The sequence below is a fragment of the Dermacentor andersoni genome, chromosome 3 (genome assembly GCF_023375885.2).
Source record: "Dermacentor andersoni chromosome 3, qqDerAnde1_hic_scaffold, whole genome shotgun sequence".
Taxonomy (NCBI): domain Eukaryota; kingdom Metazoa; phylum Arthropoda; class Arachnida; order Ixodida; family Ixodidae; genus Dermacentor; species Dermacentor andersoni.
This window is the reverse complement of record NC_092816.1, coordinates 202,471,307-202,489,058: the sequence shown is the minus strand read 5'-3', so window position 1 is coordinate 202,489,058 and position 17,752 is coordinate 202,471,307. Positions and strand designations below refer to the sequence as shown.

The 17,752-nt window shown below is 44.0% G+C and overlaps 1 protein-coding gene and 1 long non-coding RNA gene across 2 annotated transcripts in view; one reads left to right on the top strand and one right to left on the bottom strand.

Annotated features, from left to right (window-relative positions):
* LOC126524738 (fatty acid synthase-like) overlaps nt 1-17,752 on the top strand; it is a 307,228-nt gene that overhangs the window by 159,852 nt on the left and 129,624 nt on the right. The window contains exon 14 of the mRNA XM_050173018.3: nt 2,378-2,551. Coding sequence (XP_050028975.3) covers nt 2,378-2,551 — 174 coding nt within the window. The remainder of the gene's footprint in view (nt 1-2,377; nt 2,552-17,752) is intronic.
* Nucleotides 7,873-14,361, bottom strand: LOC140216815 (uncharacterized). The gene is made up of 3 exons (XR_011893512.1): nt 13,496-14,361; nt 12,365-12,445; nt 7,873-10,036 (listed from the first exon to the last, which is right to left on the bottom strand). It is a non-coding gene; the product is annotated as an uncharacterized lncRNA (long non-coding RNA).

Sequence of the window (17,752 nt, the reverse complement as noted above, 5' to 3'; positions counted from 1 at the left end):
GATAGGCCCAGTGCGGCCGATAGGCAACACTACTTCAGTGGCAATCCGCGTATTCAAGTAGTTCTTCGCTCCCTTTACGCTGATGTATCGTGTTCTGCACTCCACGTTCCGTTAGGCGTTCTCTCAACTGGGATGCGATTGATAGAACCGAAGTCGTTCCAAGCATATGTCATTAGAACCACAATATAGCGTTAGGAATTTTAATGAAGAATGAAAATATCACGAATAAAGTGCCAACATGGGACCGGCTGGTACATGTTGCAAAGAAGTAAGGGCGTTGTCACCAATTCGCGGGATTAATTAATTTATGGGGTTTTACGTGCCAAAACCACTTTCTGATTATGAGGCACGCCGTAGTGGAGGACTCCGGAAATTTCGACCACCTGGGGTTCTTTAACGTGCACCTAAATCTAAGTACACGGGTGTTTTCGCATTTCGCCCCCATCGAAATGCGGCCGCCGTGGCCGGGATTCGATCCCGCGACCTCGTGCTCAGCAGCCTAACACCATAGCCACTGAGCAACCGCGGCGGGTCACCAATTCGCGGGAAGCGCGATTTACTTGGGGAGCAGCGATATCGACGGCACGTGCTTGATTGTGACGTCGACAACGCTCCTCGCGACGGTACCACTGTTCGAATTACCGTTTGCATCGGTAATTATCGGTCCTGCAGGAAGTTATCTTTAGTGTCAATTTGGTAGCTTAATGTGAGGTAGCGCGCGTTAGGTTCTAAAGTAAATAAAAGTGTTGTGACTCTAAAATAATTTAGGCTTTTTCGCATCACTTTCATTCGCTAACCAGGCCAACACAGTCTTCTTCTTACAGAAGACTGCGTCGGGGCTTACAAACTGCAGTTTGTAAGCCCCATTTTTTTCTTTCTTCCTTTTTAAATTCGGGACGGCTACTATAGCAAAAAAAAAAAAAGAAAAAATACACTACGCCACCAAGTGCCACCGCGTTCGAAATATCACCATGCTGCTTGACAAGCCACAGTTTTTATTGCCATTAACAGCAAAAGCACAGCAGTGAAGCAGAAGACTGTCTTGGCATGTTTAGTGAATGAAAGGGATACAAGAAGGTCCGGGTTATTTTAGAGTCAGAATATTTTTATTCACTTCTTTTCTTCACTTACACGAATTTGTGCAAACCTGCAATGTTTATGCTTGTATTTCTTCTGTGCCCCCCCCCCCCCTTCCTCTGTAATGCCTGAATGGGCGCTGTGGGTACAAAATAAATCAAATAAAAATAAATAGAACCTAATGTACGCTGCCTCAAGTTAAGCTACCAACGCGACACTAAATATAATTTCCTAGAAAACCAATTTCACGATCACTGCCAACGGTAATCGGAACAGTGGTACCGTCGTGAGGAGCGTTGTCGACGTCACACTCAAGCACGTCCCGTCGATATCGCTGCTCCCCAAGTAAATGGCGTTTCTTCCGAGTTCATGACAGCGCTCTTTCTTACTTTTTATGCATCATGTACGATCCGGCGAATGTGGGCAGTTTATTGGGGATATTTTCATTCCTCATTACAATTTGTAACGCTATATAGTGCTTGTAACGACATATAACTATTATTGTGGTACACATTAACAGTTAACACAACAACAGGGACATTCTCGTTTTTTTTTAATGAGGGCAAGATTAACAGAAAATGAGCATTAGTTGAGCACCGAAACGCCAATGCCGAGAGAGTCGGCCTAATGAAAGGGAAACCCGCCAAATGATAAAAAAGAACGTATCAAAACAGAGACTGAGTGACTGAGTACAAGTTCTTTGTTGAATGACATTTGGTGAGCCATTCACGTAAAATATGAATGCTCTGCGCATTAGTTTCGGGCAAAAATGTGTCCCTGGAAGGCAATATATTATCAGTTCACCGCAGTTAGAGCCTCCTATTACATTAATTCGGCTGAAACTGCCAGCAGCGAAGCGTCGTTAGGCACATAGTTCAATGCGTACCGGTGGCCGTCTACCTTCACCAATATGGCCACAGTGCTGCCACATGGAGTTCGCTCTCGCTGCCAACACACCGTACGGTCAACGCCTGTTCCGATGGTAAAGAAAGAGCGCGCGCAAGTACTCCAGATAGGCCGTGTCATTGCAGTGATGTTCTATGAGTAGTATTTGAGATGGCAGTACGCGTTCTGCAAGACACGGTCTTGGGGAAGTTCTCGTCATAATGTTGCTATATAAAACCGGATTCTTAGAGTCTATGCCTGTCACTTCTTCCGATAGCTTTTTAGCGAGTACGAATAGCGGAAGTGAGGTATACGCAAACTGAAACGCTCGAACATATCGCCACACGCGTTGTGAGGCAAATGCTTCGCATTATATTCCCATAAAGCGTGGGGCTGTCGTAATTTTATTTTTCAGGACCGTGCGGCAAGCTCAAGTGGGACGGTAACTGGGTGTCATTTATGGACGCTATGCTCCAGATGACTCTCCTTTACAGCTCAAAGAGAATCTTTAAGCTGCCAGCGAAGATCCAGTCATGCCGCATCGACCCCAACGTTCATTCCGCTGCCGTTGAGAAAGCTCAAGAGAGCGGTGAGTGTGCACATGCGCAATTTTAGTCTTCTTTTTTGTGTCTTAAACATCCGCGCTAGTGTAGTATAAGAATAAATGCAGCGCTCAACATCTCTGCTTCCGGGAGTGACTGTCCCATATTGAGTTCTAACTTTGGCTTTTATCTAACTTAAAAGTAGATTACGTTTGCTATAATTAGCGCAGAGTAACTACGCTCAATCTGAAAGGATGAGAGCACTAAAAATAGCTAAAGAACGTTCTCCAGCATTACAAAGCTGCGAACATTGCGGGTGCTTTTGTACACATGCGATATAGAAAGTTGTTCTACCACGAGCACTTATCAATATACTGAAACATCGTTTTTACAAAATGTAGATGCAGGTTTCGGTTGGCAAGGAGCTATTTATTGACGAAATATTTTATGCTTAAACCATCGAACATGAGCAACTAAGCCAGTTTAAGCATTGTTATCCCGCTGAAATATCCATAAATATCTATGGAGTCGCGAAGCCCTGCAAAAGATCCATTTGGACTACAAAGACACGCTGCTTCTAAGGCGGTAAACAGCGACGCACCCGGCTTTGAAATCTCACATCGGTTGCCACCGACGCTGTCGTTCAGCACTGCGTTTCGCCCAATACTGACACCTTTCTTACACGGCATGGCACGCTCGTCAACAATTAATAACACGGATTACTACGCGCTTTGAAATCTGAGAGGACCAGTGACAACCAAAATCTTTCTGCAGTACTTGTAGCTGGGCATGTTGGTGTATATGCAGTAAATACAAAGAAGAGCAACATAAAACATGGACGAAGCAAGAGGACGGGACGAGCGCTGTACTGTGAACAATATTCACTTGATGATAGGCACTTACATAAATGTGTCTTTACTCATGCGCAAAGGCACCCACTGAAATCAACGCGTGTTTAAGGACAAGGATCTAGAAAGTGCATCTTAACTCCAGCGTAGAACCACCGATCTCTCTCTCTCTCTCTCTCTCTCTATATATATATATATATATATATATATAATCTTCCACCGTCAAATAAATCTTGTTGACAATGTATACCGCGCTCATACCGTACCCTTTCTTCGTCCATGCTCCAGGTTGAGTCAAATTTTTGTTTGACTTTTCTGTTTTAACTAGCAGGTGTGCGTCTGATAATCGTGGAATGAAACCATAAATTCTCCAACCGGACGTTGAAATAATGTTGGCGCCCTTAATTATGATACATTTTAACGTCACTTCAAAATTCGAAGGGCGCTTAAGCTTCGCCTTTAAGAGTGGAAAGGGATAGCATTCAAAGATATCTGACTGCTTCTCACACTGCCCGGCAACTGGAGCGCATGTAACCGCAATGTTTACCGGGAAACGCTGTCCGCGAACGCTATGCACGAAGGCGGGCTTTCTGGTAGATGCGCGGCCTCTTGCGTGGGCCGGGATTCAACGGAGGCGAGCGCCAGCTGGAGGTGTTGCAAGTAATTAGGCACGCCGCTCCATGGCCCCGAAGATAGTGGGGCGCCGGCGTGCGCAAATGACGTACGCCGTGGCTGGCCTATGAATGGTAGAAACGCTGGTGAAGGGGTTTCTTTGAGCGATCGCATAGCGGAATTATCTTTTCTCGTATGGCCAAATTACATTTAGACGCTCTCAAGCGTGCAGGTTGAGTCTAAGCCGTACTTCATTATTTTTGTACGCATTTTAGCTTGAGAAATTCAATTATATCACAAACTTCCATGCGCCACATGGAGGGTTTGGGTATGGGTGGTTCGAAAATATTTTTTCACGAAACGACGTCCGACGCCAGGCTTTCTGCGACACGGAGCCTTTAAGCATAAGAAACTAGCGCTGCACCGCGAGGGTCCCAACTTACTGGACGCGCAATCTCGTGAACCCGAAAACTGGTGACGTTGAAAAGCTCACAGAAGCAATATTCGTCTGCTGGCGGCAAGCGTGTTAGACCATGCAGTCGGAGTCAGAATCAAGGGCGTCTTCATCGTCAGCAAGTACACTCTAAAAACTAAGGGACTGCCGGGCACTCTCTTTGAGGGAGTAGCTGCTTGTCCCATATTTCACTCTCTTTTCGAGAGTAGATCGACCCTCTTTGAGAGAGAGTAGGTCAACTCCTCCTGACAGAGTTTTGTTACTCCACCGCAAGGGATTGCTAGTACTCTTCCGCAGAGTGATAATACTCTTCCCACAGGGAGTGCTAGTACTCTTCCGCAGAGTGCTAATACTCTCCCCGCAGGGTTAATAGTACACCGCCAGACCGAGTACTTCTACTCCCCCAAACAGAGTGCTTGTACTCCTTCAGAACAGAGTGCTAGTACTCTTCCCAATACCCTCTTAGCCAAGTCCTGGTCACGCATGCAGGCAGGAAATCAGATCAAATTAGGGCCGCTGATATACTGTTCCCTAGGCGGCTCCTCAGAGACACTGGCCCGATTCCAAGCGGCCTTCAGAAGAGGCGTGAGCAAAGTTATGCAGGATTTTAAAGTCATTTTTTCCTGGCTATTTGCTGCCTACCGTGAGGCGTGACTGCTCCGAAGCGGCCTATGCGTATGCGTCACGAACGCCACTGAGGAGAAAAAAAAGCTATCTTCACAAATTTCACAATCAGGAGTCACACAATCTAATTAGAATACAATTGTCAAGGGAATCACATACTTATCAAGAATCACAATGCTCTATACATCATGTGAATTCGAACCCGCGTACACTCGCATTTGTACAATTCAAAGCACACATCATAACCATTACACCACAGCGCCGCCACGCCTGGTCGTGTTCTTTTAGAGGTTATATATATACACCAAACGTATTTGATGAATCTGCTGTGGTGGGTGGGGTTTCTCTGCAGTGTGCTGTGCTGTTGTGTACTGGAATACGTGTGCGTTTGCATCATTTCCATTCCTTGCTACGACTAACGAAGGAAGACAACGTAGACGACAACGTGAGAACTCTTACGGCTTGTCGTCACCGCAGGAAAATAACAAATGTGCCGTTCAGCTCATGATCGAGTGCTTCTCCAGTCCATGTTCTCCAAAATACGCGGATACAAAGTATTGCGCCAACCATCCACGTATGTGAATTTAATTCGCGCGTATACTGGTGAGCAACTGCGACGCCAGTACCAGGCATTTCGACGTGCCTCACGCTGCCGTGTAGGCGTTCTTTTCAAGTGCATTAGTTTAGAGTTTGGTTCAGTCCGCTGTGAGCTGTTGTCCTGCATTAGCAGCGGATCGTTAGCGTTTTGAAGCGCATGCATTCCAGCATTTGGAGACTGCTTATGCCGATAGCCGCGTCAAATGCATTGGCACGCATGTTTAAATGACTAATGTGTCCACTTGTTACGCGTGCACTGCTCGTATCCTGTGGCAGTGCTCGTTCTAAAAGCTTCGAAGACCATCTACACTCATGCGTGTGTTCAATTTATATATGCACAGGATGGCCTTCCCGGCTAGTTGGTTGAGCATTTTAGAAGAAACAGCGCAACACAAGGACGACGCGAAAACATGCCACACCACGAAGCGCTGGTGTGGTTGATGCTTTTTTTCGTCCTTGTGTTTGCGCTGTTTCTTCTTCCACGATACACGCACACCACAGGTACGCGAAAGTTTAGGAGCATAAGTGGTTAACTCTGTTTTCCCCGTTTTCTCTCGGTGTCAATGGCACAGTCATTGCCCGGAATTGTGCACGCTTACCCCCATATGCAGAAATGCATCATAACTTGAAGCCCATGCTTGACTTGATCTAAACGACGCAAGTCGTGAACGCACCAAAAGAAAGGCAGTGAGCGTCTTGGGGGACGTTCGCACCAGGCGTCGTTTATATCAAGTCAAGCATGAGCTTTGTATTAAGATACATTTCTGAATACGGGGGCTAGACATCTGCTTCTTCCAGAAAATGTCGAAGAAACGCCCGCCAAAACCAGGCACATTCGTAAACTTAACTAGGCAATACGAAGCTCCATAGAAAAAAAGAAGAGTGGTATTAAAAGCTTTCAGTATTTTTCTTTACTCCAAAATAGTTGCGCTCTCGTGGCTTCACTGTACAGAGATAGTGCAGCGTTAGCTAGAAAGCATGAATTTCCTAACTCCATGCCAAAATAAGCTTGTAAAATTATTTAGGTGCTAGAATCCAGGGTTTGTAGCGATCCTTGAAAATCCTTTATTTCTAAAATGCCATTTTCAAGGCATTGAAAACCCTTGAATTTTTAGAAGTACTGGAAAGTCCTTAAACTTGTACACTTGGCTAGACTTAGCAGACATTGCCAAGCGCTTTTTTTCCCTTCTGTGACACTCTTTCGCATATCACAGAAAATTGTCTCTGGAGGTAATAGAAGGAAAGCGACATCCTTAAAGTTGAAATTACAAAGGAGCTGCAGATACCAGTTTTATGCACATGGAACCGGCGACAAATGTGCTTGGAGGAGCAGAAGCAGGAAGCTCAACAGTTGAGGCATTCGAAGAGAAGCCGTGAAGAGTAAATTGAGAGCGACAGACAGAATAAAAAGAAATTAGAAATGACTATTGCTTATTTGATGGTGAAAAAAGCTGAGGCAACAGATGACATCACATACGCTGTCAAACCAAACAGTATTCAGAAACTGCAAATGTTGCAGGTCCAAGTAGTTCATTGTGCTATTGCAGAAGAACTTTGAGCGCTTTCTTGAAATGCTTCCTTGTGTGCGTTTAGTGGTGGGCGGTGAAAGGCAAATTAGCAGTCTTTCAAATGTTTGAAATCACTGAAATGCGATTTGTTTTGTTTTCTTTTGTTTGCATTAAAGTTAACGGTGTTCTTGAACAAGTTATTGCCTGTCCAAACTACTACACACATTGCACGAGGTCCTTGAAGTTACTGTGTCGGGGCCTCGAAAGTCCTTGAAAACCAATGAATTTTTTTCTTCAATATTGCTACGAACCCAGTAGAACTGTCATGGAGTAAAAACCTTGGCTGAACAGGGGCTTATACGCAGAGCACAGGAAGACTAGAAATGCAGTAGTAGGCATGGAGGGCCCTGAAAAAAATGTGCCACATCCGCTCGTCTGCCTTATGTTTCTGCACCGACTGTCGCATTTTCAATAGAAGTGCACTTTCTGTTCTACTCCAATAAACGCAACATTACGAACTCCAGTGTGGGGCAGTCCTTCAGCCAGTGCAGAACTTTTTCTGTACATCCGAGTCAGCTCTGTCATTTTTCCAGCCTTGTAGTACAAGATTTGTTAAACTGGTTTAGCAGAATATGAGCAGTATACTCTTAAATTAGCTGTTTATTTGTATGCACAAGTTCAGGTCGTCAGTTTGGTTGCATGACAAATTGCCATACCTCAATAGATACAAGAAACAATTTTATTACAGTTTAATAAAATCCAAACAGTAATAATCACAACAATATAATGACATACATTTCTTTTGGTACGTATACAGCCCATGTCTTGGCAGTGTATAAATTCAACTATACACCGCAAGTACTGTGTCCTGACCACTATTATTCACATGTGTAAAACCATCACAGCAATTCAACAAATATCACAGTAATTAGTGACATACACTTTGTAACTGCTTTACATGAGCATAATGTATACAAATGGTCCCTGTGTACCTACACGACTAGTGCCACCCGAGTACTATTACTCACAGGTGTAAAACCAACAAAGCAGTTCTTTAAAAAATATCACAGCGCTTAGTGACGTACATGCTGTAACTCCCTTGTAGAAACTTGTAGAAACTCCCTTGTAGAAACAAACACGTGAGGACACAGAAAGCTAGCAGTGGGCTTACATGGGAATACCACCGCCTCAATACTAATTCACAAGTGTAAAACCAACCAAGCAGTTCTTTAAAGAATATCACAATGCTTAGTGACATACATTTTCTAACTAGCTTATATAAGCTTTATACAAACATGAGAACATACACAAAGCTAGCGGTGCACCCGCATAGAAGTGCGGCCATCTGAACACGATTATTTGCAAGTGTAAGCTCAACAGAACAGTTCGTTATAGTCACGCACATTTTGTAACTGCCTTATACAAGCTTAGTGCAAGCACAAGAATGCAGAAAAATATAAATTAAAAACTTGCTCTATGCATACACAAACAGATCAACACAAATGGTAAACACCGCTTTGAAGACAAATGTGACTGTGGCAAAGCACAGTGCTGTGCCGGTTGAAATTGCCACCCACAAAAGTATTGAGCAATGCTTAAACCACAGGCAATAAAGTGCTGAAAGACTGCGTCTCTAACGTAACTATATTAATTCAAATTTCTTGAATATAGGGCTCGCTTGCAGATAAGGCATCTGATCCAGCTGACCTGATTTTACACCTGCTACATGCGTACAATGCACTCAGATATAACTGGTAATAATAATTATAAAAGGCATTTAAAAACTTGATAGTATGATGAAGATGCATGACTAGAAAAGTTCTGTCCCCCTCGTACTTGTTAAAAAGGTGTAAGTACGACACATGTTCTTTTTTTCCTCAATTTTTGCATTAATGGACAGCCGGGAACCTCGAACCGACACAAAAAAAAAATATACTGCTATGTTAATAGTGTTATGAATAAATTTTTGTGAAAGCTTTTTTACAGACAAGTTGCAGTCTCGTTTCTGGAGGTTGAGCTGTATCTTGCAAAATAACTTGAAAAGTGGTCACATGGGAGCATGACACTATATCATAATGTTAGTTTCAGTTGACTCTCTTGCCCTACAAGTCGCTGCTCACTGTGGCCAGTGATGCAACAGCAGTGTCTGTGCGATTTTCATCACACTTCTGTCCTATGCCATTCTTACCAGCGTTGGCGGCACATAGATACCCAAATTTCGATAGTGTTGCTTTCTCAGGTGGTTGCTTTTGATTTGGTCAATATCAGTTGGCACTTCAGCTGCATCAAACTTCTTTTTTACCTCTTCAACAACAACAATCTTATGACACCTGTGTTGTCATTCTAGTTGCCTACAAAGACCAGTCAATCTAGCAACAACACTGACAGTCTCTACTATCTTGTAATGGGGGAGAGGTGTGTCCCACCATGTGTTCCACATTGTTGTCACTATGTGGGCTGGCTGGGGAGGCAACAACTGTAATATGTTTGCATTTGCATATAATAAAGTGATGCTTGTACTGTGTTATAACACCTAACTTAGTCTTGCACTTGCTGCACAATAACACTGGCTCACAGTCGTGGTGAAAAGCTTTTGTATGTTGAGCAAATGAGTTGTATCCACTACAAAAAAAGTCAGTGATAGCACACATGTTGCTCTACCAGGCCTGGTGTGGTTCCTTCTGACACTGCTGCTGATGCTGACGCGCTGCTGCTTGCCTCGTACACTGTTGCAGCTGCAGTAGACATGGCAGTCTCTGTATCTATTGCTGCCGTGTCATCTGTCATGGTAACTTCCAAGTGGTACCGGGCTCACTTCTGCAACAGAGATGTTGTTTGCCCCTTGAGGGCTCTCATGATCAGGGCCAATAATTTCGTAGGCATTGCCTCCTGCATCGAAGAACCAATAAGAACAGCATGAATTAATAAACATAGCTCTAAAAAGTACGGACATCAAGACTTAACCACAAGCTTTGCACATAAGTGACCGGGCTTAATGAATAATACTTGCAGGAGGAGTTACACAATTGTTTGTGTATATTACAGTAAAGCCTCATCAGAAGATATTCAAGAGGCACGGGGAACATGTCTCTCGAAACCAAAAATTTTGAGACACTGAGGAGCCAGACTAGATCACATTATTATGCATCATCACTAAAGTATGTTTTGATATATCTGAAGGATATATCAAAACAGGGTCAGGGTGGCTCAGGGTGGCTTAAAGGGCCCCTAAACCACTTCTCGACATTTTTTGAACATTTAAAGTAAACACGCGTATCGAAATCAGAATGCCGTCACAATCGACGAAGCCAAATGCCAGAGTGCGTAGCACTGCCGGAGCACCACAATATGAAGAAAATGACCCCGTGCGCCTCTCTGGACCTATCCTGCACCCCCCAGTTTGTCCTGACGTCACCAGGCTGTCTCTGATGATGTCACCAGTTTCCGGTGCTGTCGATTGGTCGAACGAAAGTGTACGACTGCCGGCAAGGCCTGCAAGCAAATACACACACTCCTTCTTCCTCGTCGCGTTGCGCGCGATACCATTGTGGGCAGCCAATGGGGGCAAAGAACAGAAACGCCAACAGAAGGGTCTCCCTACGAGGCTCTTCAACACGAGTCACCATATAGTTCCGTTGTATTAGCGCCACCCCTCGCAGGACGACGGGCCAGCGCGGCAGCAACAGAGCTCGTTGGTGTTGGCCTGTCCCTTAACATTTGGAGGTGTACAAGGCAAGGAAAAGACGATACTGTCCATATGGCGTGTACCAGATGAAAGAGTAAAATGAGTGGGGACTACTTTTCGATAATGAAACACACGTAGCTCCACTATTACTGCACCGTTTCGAAAAATTCTCGTGGCTACCTGTTCATTGCCTTATTGTGTAGAACTGCAACACCGCAACTTAATTTCAACCTCGGTGGTTTAGGGGCCCTTTAAAGAAGACATTCACAGCTTTTTAGTGACTGTAGATTGTGTTAGCTTCCTTCCCAACTTCTGGAATTTAAACACTTCACTTTGCAAGCCTTGTTGCTCGCAGTACCTTTGAGGTGCTCTTAGACGCTCGTCAGCTTCAACTGCCGACACTTTGTGCCCTGCACTGTCCTCGTTGCCCTCCTTTTCTGGTTCATGCTAAAAGAGACATGCGCGATTGACTTGTGTAAGGATTGCGTTATCTTTACGCCCTTCGGAGCACACAAAGTGCACAAAGTGAATGTGTCTGGGTTGCGTCCCTTCGAAGTAGTGAATACTTAAAAAGTCATCCTTAGTAACAAAGGTGTCTCTTGTATACAGTATTGTTAACGTGGCAAACATCGGAAAACCAACCAAACCATTTTCAGATGTCTTACAACCAAGTGCATCTTGTAATGAGATTCTACTGTACTGAATATTTTTCAACTATGGATCATCTGCATGTACATATAGTCACAAAGACATGTGTGGAATGGCGAATCGGGAAACAGTTCGTACTCTTACTTTTTGTCCCTAACATAAGCAGCTGATAACAATATGATAAAAAAGCAGGCAATGAGGCTAGAATGGAACATAATCCTCCAGCTCTAAACAGTTTTTTGGGCCCACATCATTCCCTCATATGACATAAGAAAACAACTTGATTGCAGTAATGGCTGCATGTGATCTGAGTTGATTGAAACAAACTATACGTAAGGTTGTCCTGTATGTAATTTTGTCAGAGTGCTTTTTAGATGTCCTGCTGGTGATCCTGGCTGCGCGATGCTTCTCATGCTTTTTGGCACGATTCCTTTTTTTCCACTCCACTTTTTTTTCAGATTTTCTCCCCTTTCTCTTCCCCCTTGTGTAAAATAGCACACTTGAAGTATCAAATCTGTTGAACTAATGTGCGTATCAAACCTGTTAACATGTGTGCTTCTCTGTGGTCTGTGTTGTATTTTTGCGCTGCACAATTCAATTCAAGATGAATGATGGAACGTCCCTGCCTTTAGTTTAATTGTGTGTGTGTGTGTGTGTGTGTGTGTGTCTCATGTTTTGAAATATATGTACATTCAGGAGTGCCTGCATGCCCTTCTCTCTTGCTCCAGTGACGAAAAGGGGAGCCTGTTTATGTACCATAGTAAAAAATTCAAAGGTTTTCGCTGTGCCCATTACATCCCTTATCATATGGATCTGTCACAATACAGAGTAGCAGTGGTCCATAATACTAGCCCATCCCAACATAATTATAAATTAACACATACCGACATGCTGCGAAACAGCTGTTGCAAAGCCGCTGGTGAAGGCAATTTCCGCAGCACTGCAGTGGTACAGCCGAGTTCCACCTGTATAGTGACAAATCCATATGCGTGTTAGCAACTCAGTAGTTGCTGATGGTTTCATAAGCTTTACACTACACAATAAAGTAATCTAGACAACTTTGTTGGAACAAATGCACATAATTAGGACACCACTTAAACACTAACACGATTAATTGCCCCCAATCTCTCACTCACTAAGGGATAATACTACTGAAACATCGGTGGAGAGCTGATTAACACAGCCCATAAAGGACAAGCGTTCTTTGAGGAAAACAGCTATAACAGCGGTTAGTTTTCTTGATCATTTTATGTGGTAGCTTTGATTTAAATGTCATGCAGTACTATAAAATACGAAGTGCCGCATTTCTTGCAGCAGAAGGCGTCGTCAGGCTCATGGTACAACAGATTTTTGCACTGTTTGTCAGTGAGCCGACACATACAAAGAAAACCGAATTCACACATACATATACAGTGTCAAGTGCACTTCTTCTGAAAACGCAGCCACCAGTTCCAATGTTGCTGAAAGGAAAGGTTATATAAAGTGCGAGACTACATGGAACTGCCACTTATGACTGTAAATGTATGGTCTGCTGATTGCAGAGGTAGTCACATGCTATTTCTAGTCTCTTTTAGAAGCATTACTAAAGAATAAATTAAAATCTATTCATAAGTCACGAATTTCATGCATCCACAGTTTGGCTAAATAACCTGTGAGAAAAAGACATGTTTACCTGGAATAGCAACCTTTTTTCCTGCTGCAAAACTTTCCTTCGAATTAATGAAATAACTTTACAGCGTCATAATGCGTTTCTCGCAACTACTTGCCGGCAGTGGCGAGTTAGTGTTTATATCCGACTCATTGGGCGACAATACTGCCAAACACAAATGCTTCACGAACACGAGAACACGTCCCTCGCAGAGAATAGCGACCATATATGCCTCTGTGAGACATGATCGCACCTTTGTGGTCAAAATGTACATTAGAACGACATCACCATCTCATTAAAAAAAAAGGCCTCCGTACAAGGCAGCCGCCAAGTGCCTAATGTGAAATTGCAACTGATGTCCACTTACTGGTGGCCTGTGTTTGAGTCACTTTTGGCAGTTGACTGGGTGCTGAGAAATGCACGTCCTGGGTTGTCCCTGCAAAACATACAGGGTTATGTCAAATGCTGAAAATATATATATGCCGGCATTTCATCAGTCGCAAAACAAACGAGTAAACTTATAAACAACTGTAATGTAAACAGAGTACACATCATAAGATAGGCTGTCAACTGTTAATGCATTACGCAAAAAACCTGATGCATAGGAAAGACTATATGTATACACACGAAGCTGACACACAATTTAATTCGCTCTAGGTTTTTCCGTGCAGTATATTCAAATTATTATGTCTAGCGGTTAGAGCAAAATTAGTGTAAATTACGAACTAAATTACCTACCCTGGAAACTTTTCTTCAATATGCACCTGTGCGCGCTTCGAACGAGTAGCGTTGTAAAATTTACGTACATGGCATTTAACATAGTTGCTGAACACGGATTTCCTTTGCCCTGTGTCGTGTACAGTGAGCTACATATATCTGCCCCCCCCCCCCTTTTTTGTACTAGCCATACTGCGTGCCACTGCACCTATACGCACGTCAATAAACCTCACGACACAAAAATAAAAAAAGCGCCAATCACCCATGCCTGCATGTTCTAGTGGGCCTAACCTAACCAAGCATGGGCTGTTGCTTTTTATAGTAAACACAGGCACCGTGCTCATTGCAAGTATGTATCATGTCGCTAAGCAAATATGCAATTTCATTGTACCACTATTTTTTTATCACATGGGTATATCTGTTGAGAGGCAAGACAAAAAGCAGTCACTTCTCAGAACTAATCAGCTTTCTTAAAACACATTTTTAACTTTTCAATGACACTTGCTGCTATGTGTTTGTCTCCAGAGAGCATACTTGATTTGACTTTCCAATCAGAGACATTACATAAATATACCATGTTAAGATGACTGCCTGGAGCACGTGAGAATTTTCATCTTCGTGTAACATACTGTATCTTGATTTTGTTGACATTTGGTCAAATGGTACACCCAATATACCCACATACTAGTTTTCTTGTCCAAATAACATGCCAATGTATTTTGATTTTTTGGCATTGGCTCCTCTGCACTACGTGAAGTCGCGCTGCACTGGCTCTTTCACATCCTCGTGTCCTTGCAGCTGCCTTCTTGCGTTATATAAAGCGGGTGCCTGAAAAATATCGTATGCAAAAGTCAACACATGGGCATGGTGCAAAACAACATCAAGACAGTCAAGGCCATGGCAATAAAAAAGTCTTAGCTCTTAGTCTTCCTAGTGAAATGCATGCAAAACATCCAAATGACTGCAACAGTCAACTGCTAAACTAACTTCAATTTTTAGATTTAAGCAAAAAAACAAATAAACCACAGTTCATCCTTGTTTTTCATGAATGTTAGAATACTCCTGCTAATGAATAGAATATTGGTCATTTTCAGACGTCATAGGTCTGTCATGAGTCTGGTGTATCGCAAACACCACTTGTGACACATCCTAAGCACGTGCCCAGTGTGCCCCCCCCCGCACCATCCCTGGTTGTGCCACTGCTGAAGCCATAATTTGAGGATTATAGCTGCAAACATGATGCTCAGTAGGGATGAAAATATTGTCCTTCAGCTCAATGGATATATGGATGTGCCTATAAAAAAGGGCAACAAGGCTTGTTATGGCAAGCTTACCCACATTTCAATACTAACAAGTTCACTGCGGCCTGCATCTAAGCTTACTAAAAGGCATGAACTTATTTTCATGCATGAGGTGCGCAGTGGAGTTCATTTTTGACAGACCCAACTACTGCTGCAGTTTGAAATCTAGCACTTTAGATTCTTGTAGGCATGTAAAAGTTGCAGTTAAACCGCAGTTATTAGTTTATTACACCAACCTATTGTTCTGTGTACGACAGACTGGTAACACGGAATTAAAGCAACATTTTATTTTGATATTTTATTTCTCTACTAAATATATTCAAGCGATAAACACATCTTGATCTGCCATGCTATAGCAAAATGCACACATTACGCTTGTAACCCCCAGAGGAAGGCTGATTTAGCTGTTCATATGACATAACTCTGACACGCCAACTCATATTAGCAAATGCACAGGCATGTCCAAAACAATAAGCGTATGCAAAGCGCCCCTGCAATTGTAATTCCACACAGCAGCCGTTATATTCGATGCCGATGCGTAACTAGCTGCTCGACAATTCACCGAGTTCGTAGACATAAGCATCCTTTCAGTTTCGCACCGTGCACGAAAACCGCAACAGGAGACAAAACCAGACCTATAATCACACCATTTCAACATGAGCAAAAACAGTTCAGTCTTAGGGATAAACACTGTGAGAGCGATTTAGTGCGCGACGGCGACGAGCGACGGCTTCGAGCGACAAAACGGGCCGTCGCTTGAACAGATGGCTCGGTTCTGGAAATCTAGAAATCGTCGCTCGTCGCCCGAAAGTGCTATGAGCGACTAGCCAATCGCGCGAAGCCGGAACTGGATGTACATCGCTCAAATACTACCGATTGTCGCGCGGAACGAGCAAATGATTCAATTTTTATACGTGCAAGGATAAGAACGTACTGCAAGACCTCCGGAAAAAGTTTATGCTACTTTTTATAGTAAAATACATCAACGTAAATTACTAAAGCACGCGTCACGCGTGACTGCAGCCCTCATGCCGGCAACACCGGGGAGGCGTCGCTCAAAATCGTCGCTCGCACGGAGTACGACTTGTAGGCGACGAGCGAACGCGACTGCCATCTCCGTCGCGTCGCTTGTAGCTGCCGCGCGCAAGATCGCTTATATGGGGTTTATACTTTTTTCAGCATAAAACATGGATTCCTCATGCGTTTTCAGTAAGTTCAAGATAACGCGCCCAACTGACCTCTTGCAGCATGCAGCTGAATGCCTGCGGCAAAGTTTCTAACTAGCACTGGTGCTGCACGTAACTTCAGGGGTCGCAGATTCCCCCTGCGCGAGACACCGTCAAGCGCGCGGTTTATCTATAAAAAAAAAAGCATGCTGCCAGCAAAATGACGCCTTCTGTTATGTGATTCCTTAGTTCAACAGCGTTCCGTACACAGTACACTGCCAAACTGAATAAATTCAAACACACAAAACGCACGCTAATCACGCTCCGCATAGGCTCGGAATCACGGGCTGGTGAACTAACCATTTTAAGCGTCCTCTCGCCTGGCGTCTTATTGAACATACCATAGTTCTGGCAGCGTTTGCGATTTTTAAAGCTCTTACGGACAACGGCAAAGTGATAAACTCACATGCAGTTATCGCGACGACTGGCTTTTTCGATTGACATCGAGAGACAGCGCGTACGCCTAGTCCTTTGTCAATCGCGTCGGCGAAGCGCAGCGACGACTTCCTGGCGATAGCATGACATATACGGACAATGTGCACCTAAGTTAGAATTCACTTACCGTGGAGGATTTGTTGTTATATCCAAGGCATGACGAACGACTGTCGTGTTTTCGTGGCGAAGCGAGATGGCTGACACACGATCTCCCTCGGCTGGCCTTTGCTCGCTGGGAGGATCAGCTTTCTCCAGTGTTGTGTTGTTCCGCGATCTTGAGCGCGCGCGCGCGCGGTGGAGCCACTCCGAGTGAAAAAGTAGAGCGCTCGCTACGCGTTCCTTTGAACTGCGGCGGCCTGTTCTCTTAGAAGCAAAACGATGTGTTCTTTGCTCAGCGTGCATGAATGATACATTGCCATGTTCGGGGCCAGCCACCTACAGTTGAAGCAGAAGATTACGCTACGTTTTGTTTTCTATTGCCGCAAGAGTCTCTCTTTTCTAATGTCGCAAGAGTCTTTTCACTCTCTCTCTCTGAAGGGGAGAGTGAAAAGCACATTTCACTCTCTCCTTGGTGACAGAGTGAACAATGCATTTCACTCTCCTCGACATTTTGCGAGAGTAAAACAACGCTTTGAAGAGTGAACCAGCAGCTTCACTCCTGCGATACCCTTCCTAGTTTTTAGAGTGAGTACAAATCAAAGGTCTTTACGCGACGCTCCTTTTTAAAGGAGTATTCTCTATAAAAGCGCGCGAGCGAGAAACAGTTCACAACGGTGCGCCGTTTAATAACGTACAAGTAAAACTCTTGCTTGGGCTACTTGGTTCATGCTTGAATTAGTAAAGGCAAGGTGCAGAAGACCAGGACTCAAGGCGCCGGTCCTGTCGTTTGTGTTCTTCTCGAGTCCTGGTCTTCTGCGCCTTGCCTTTACTAATAACGTACGCTAC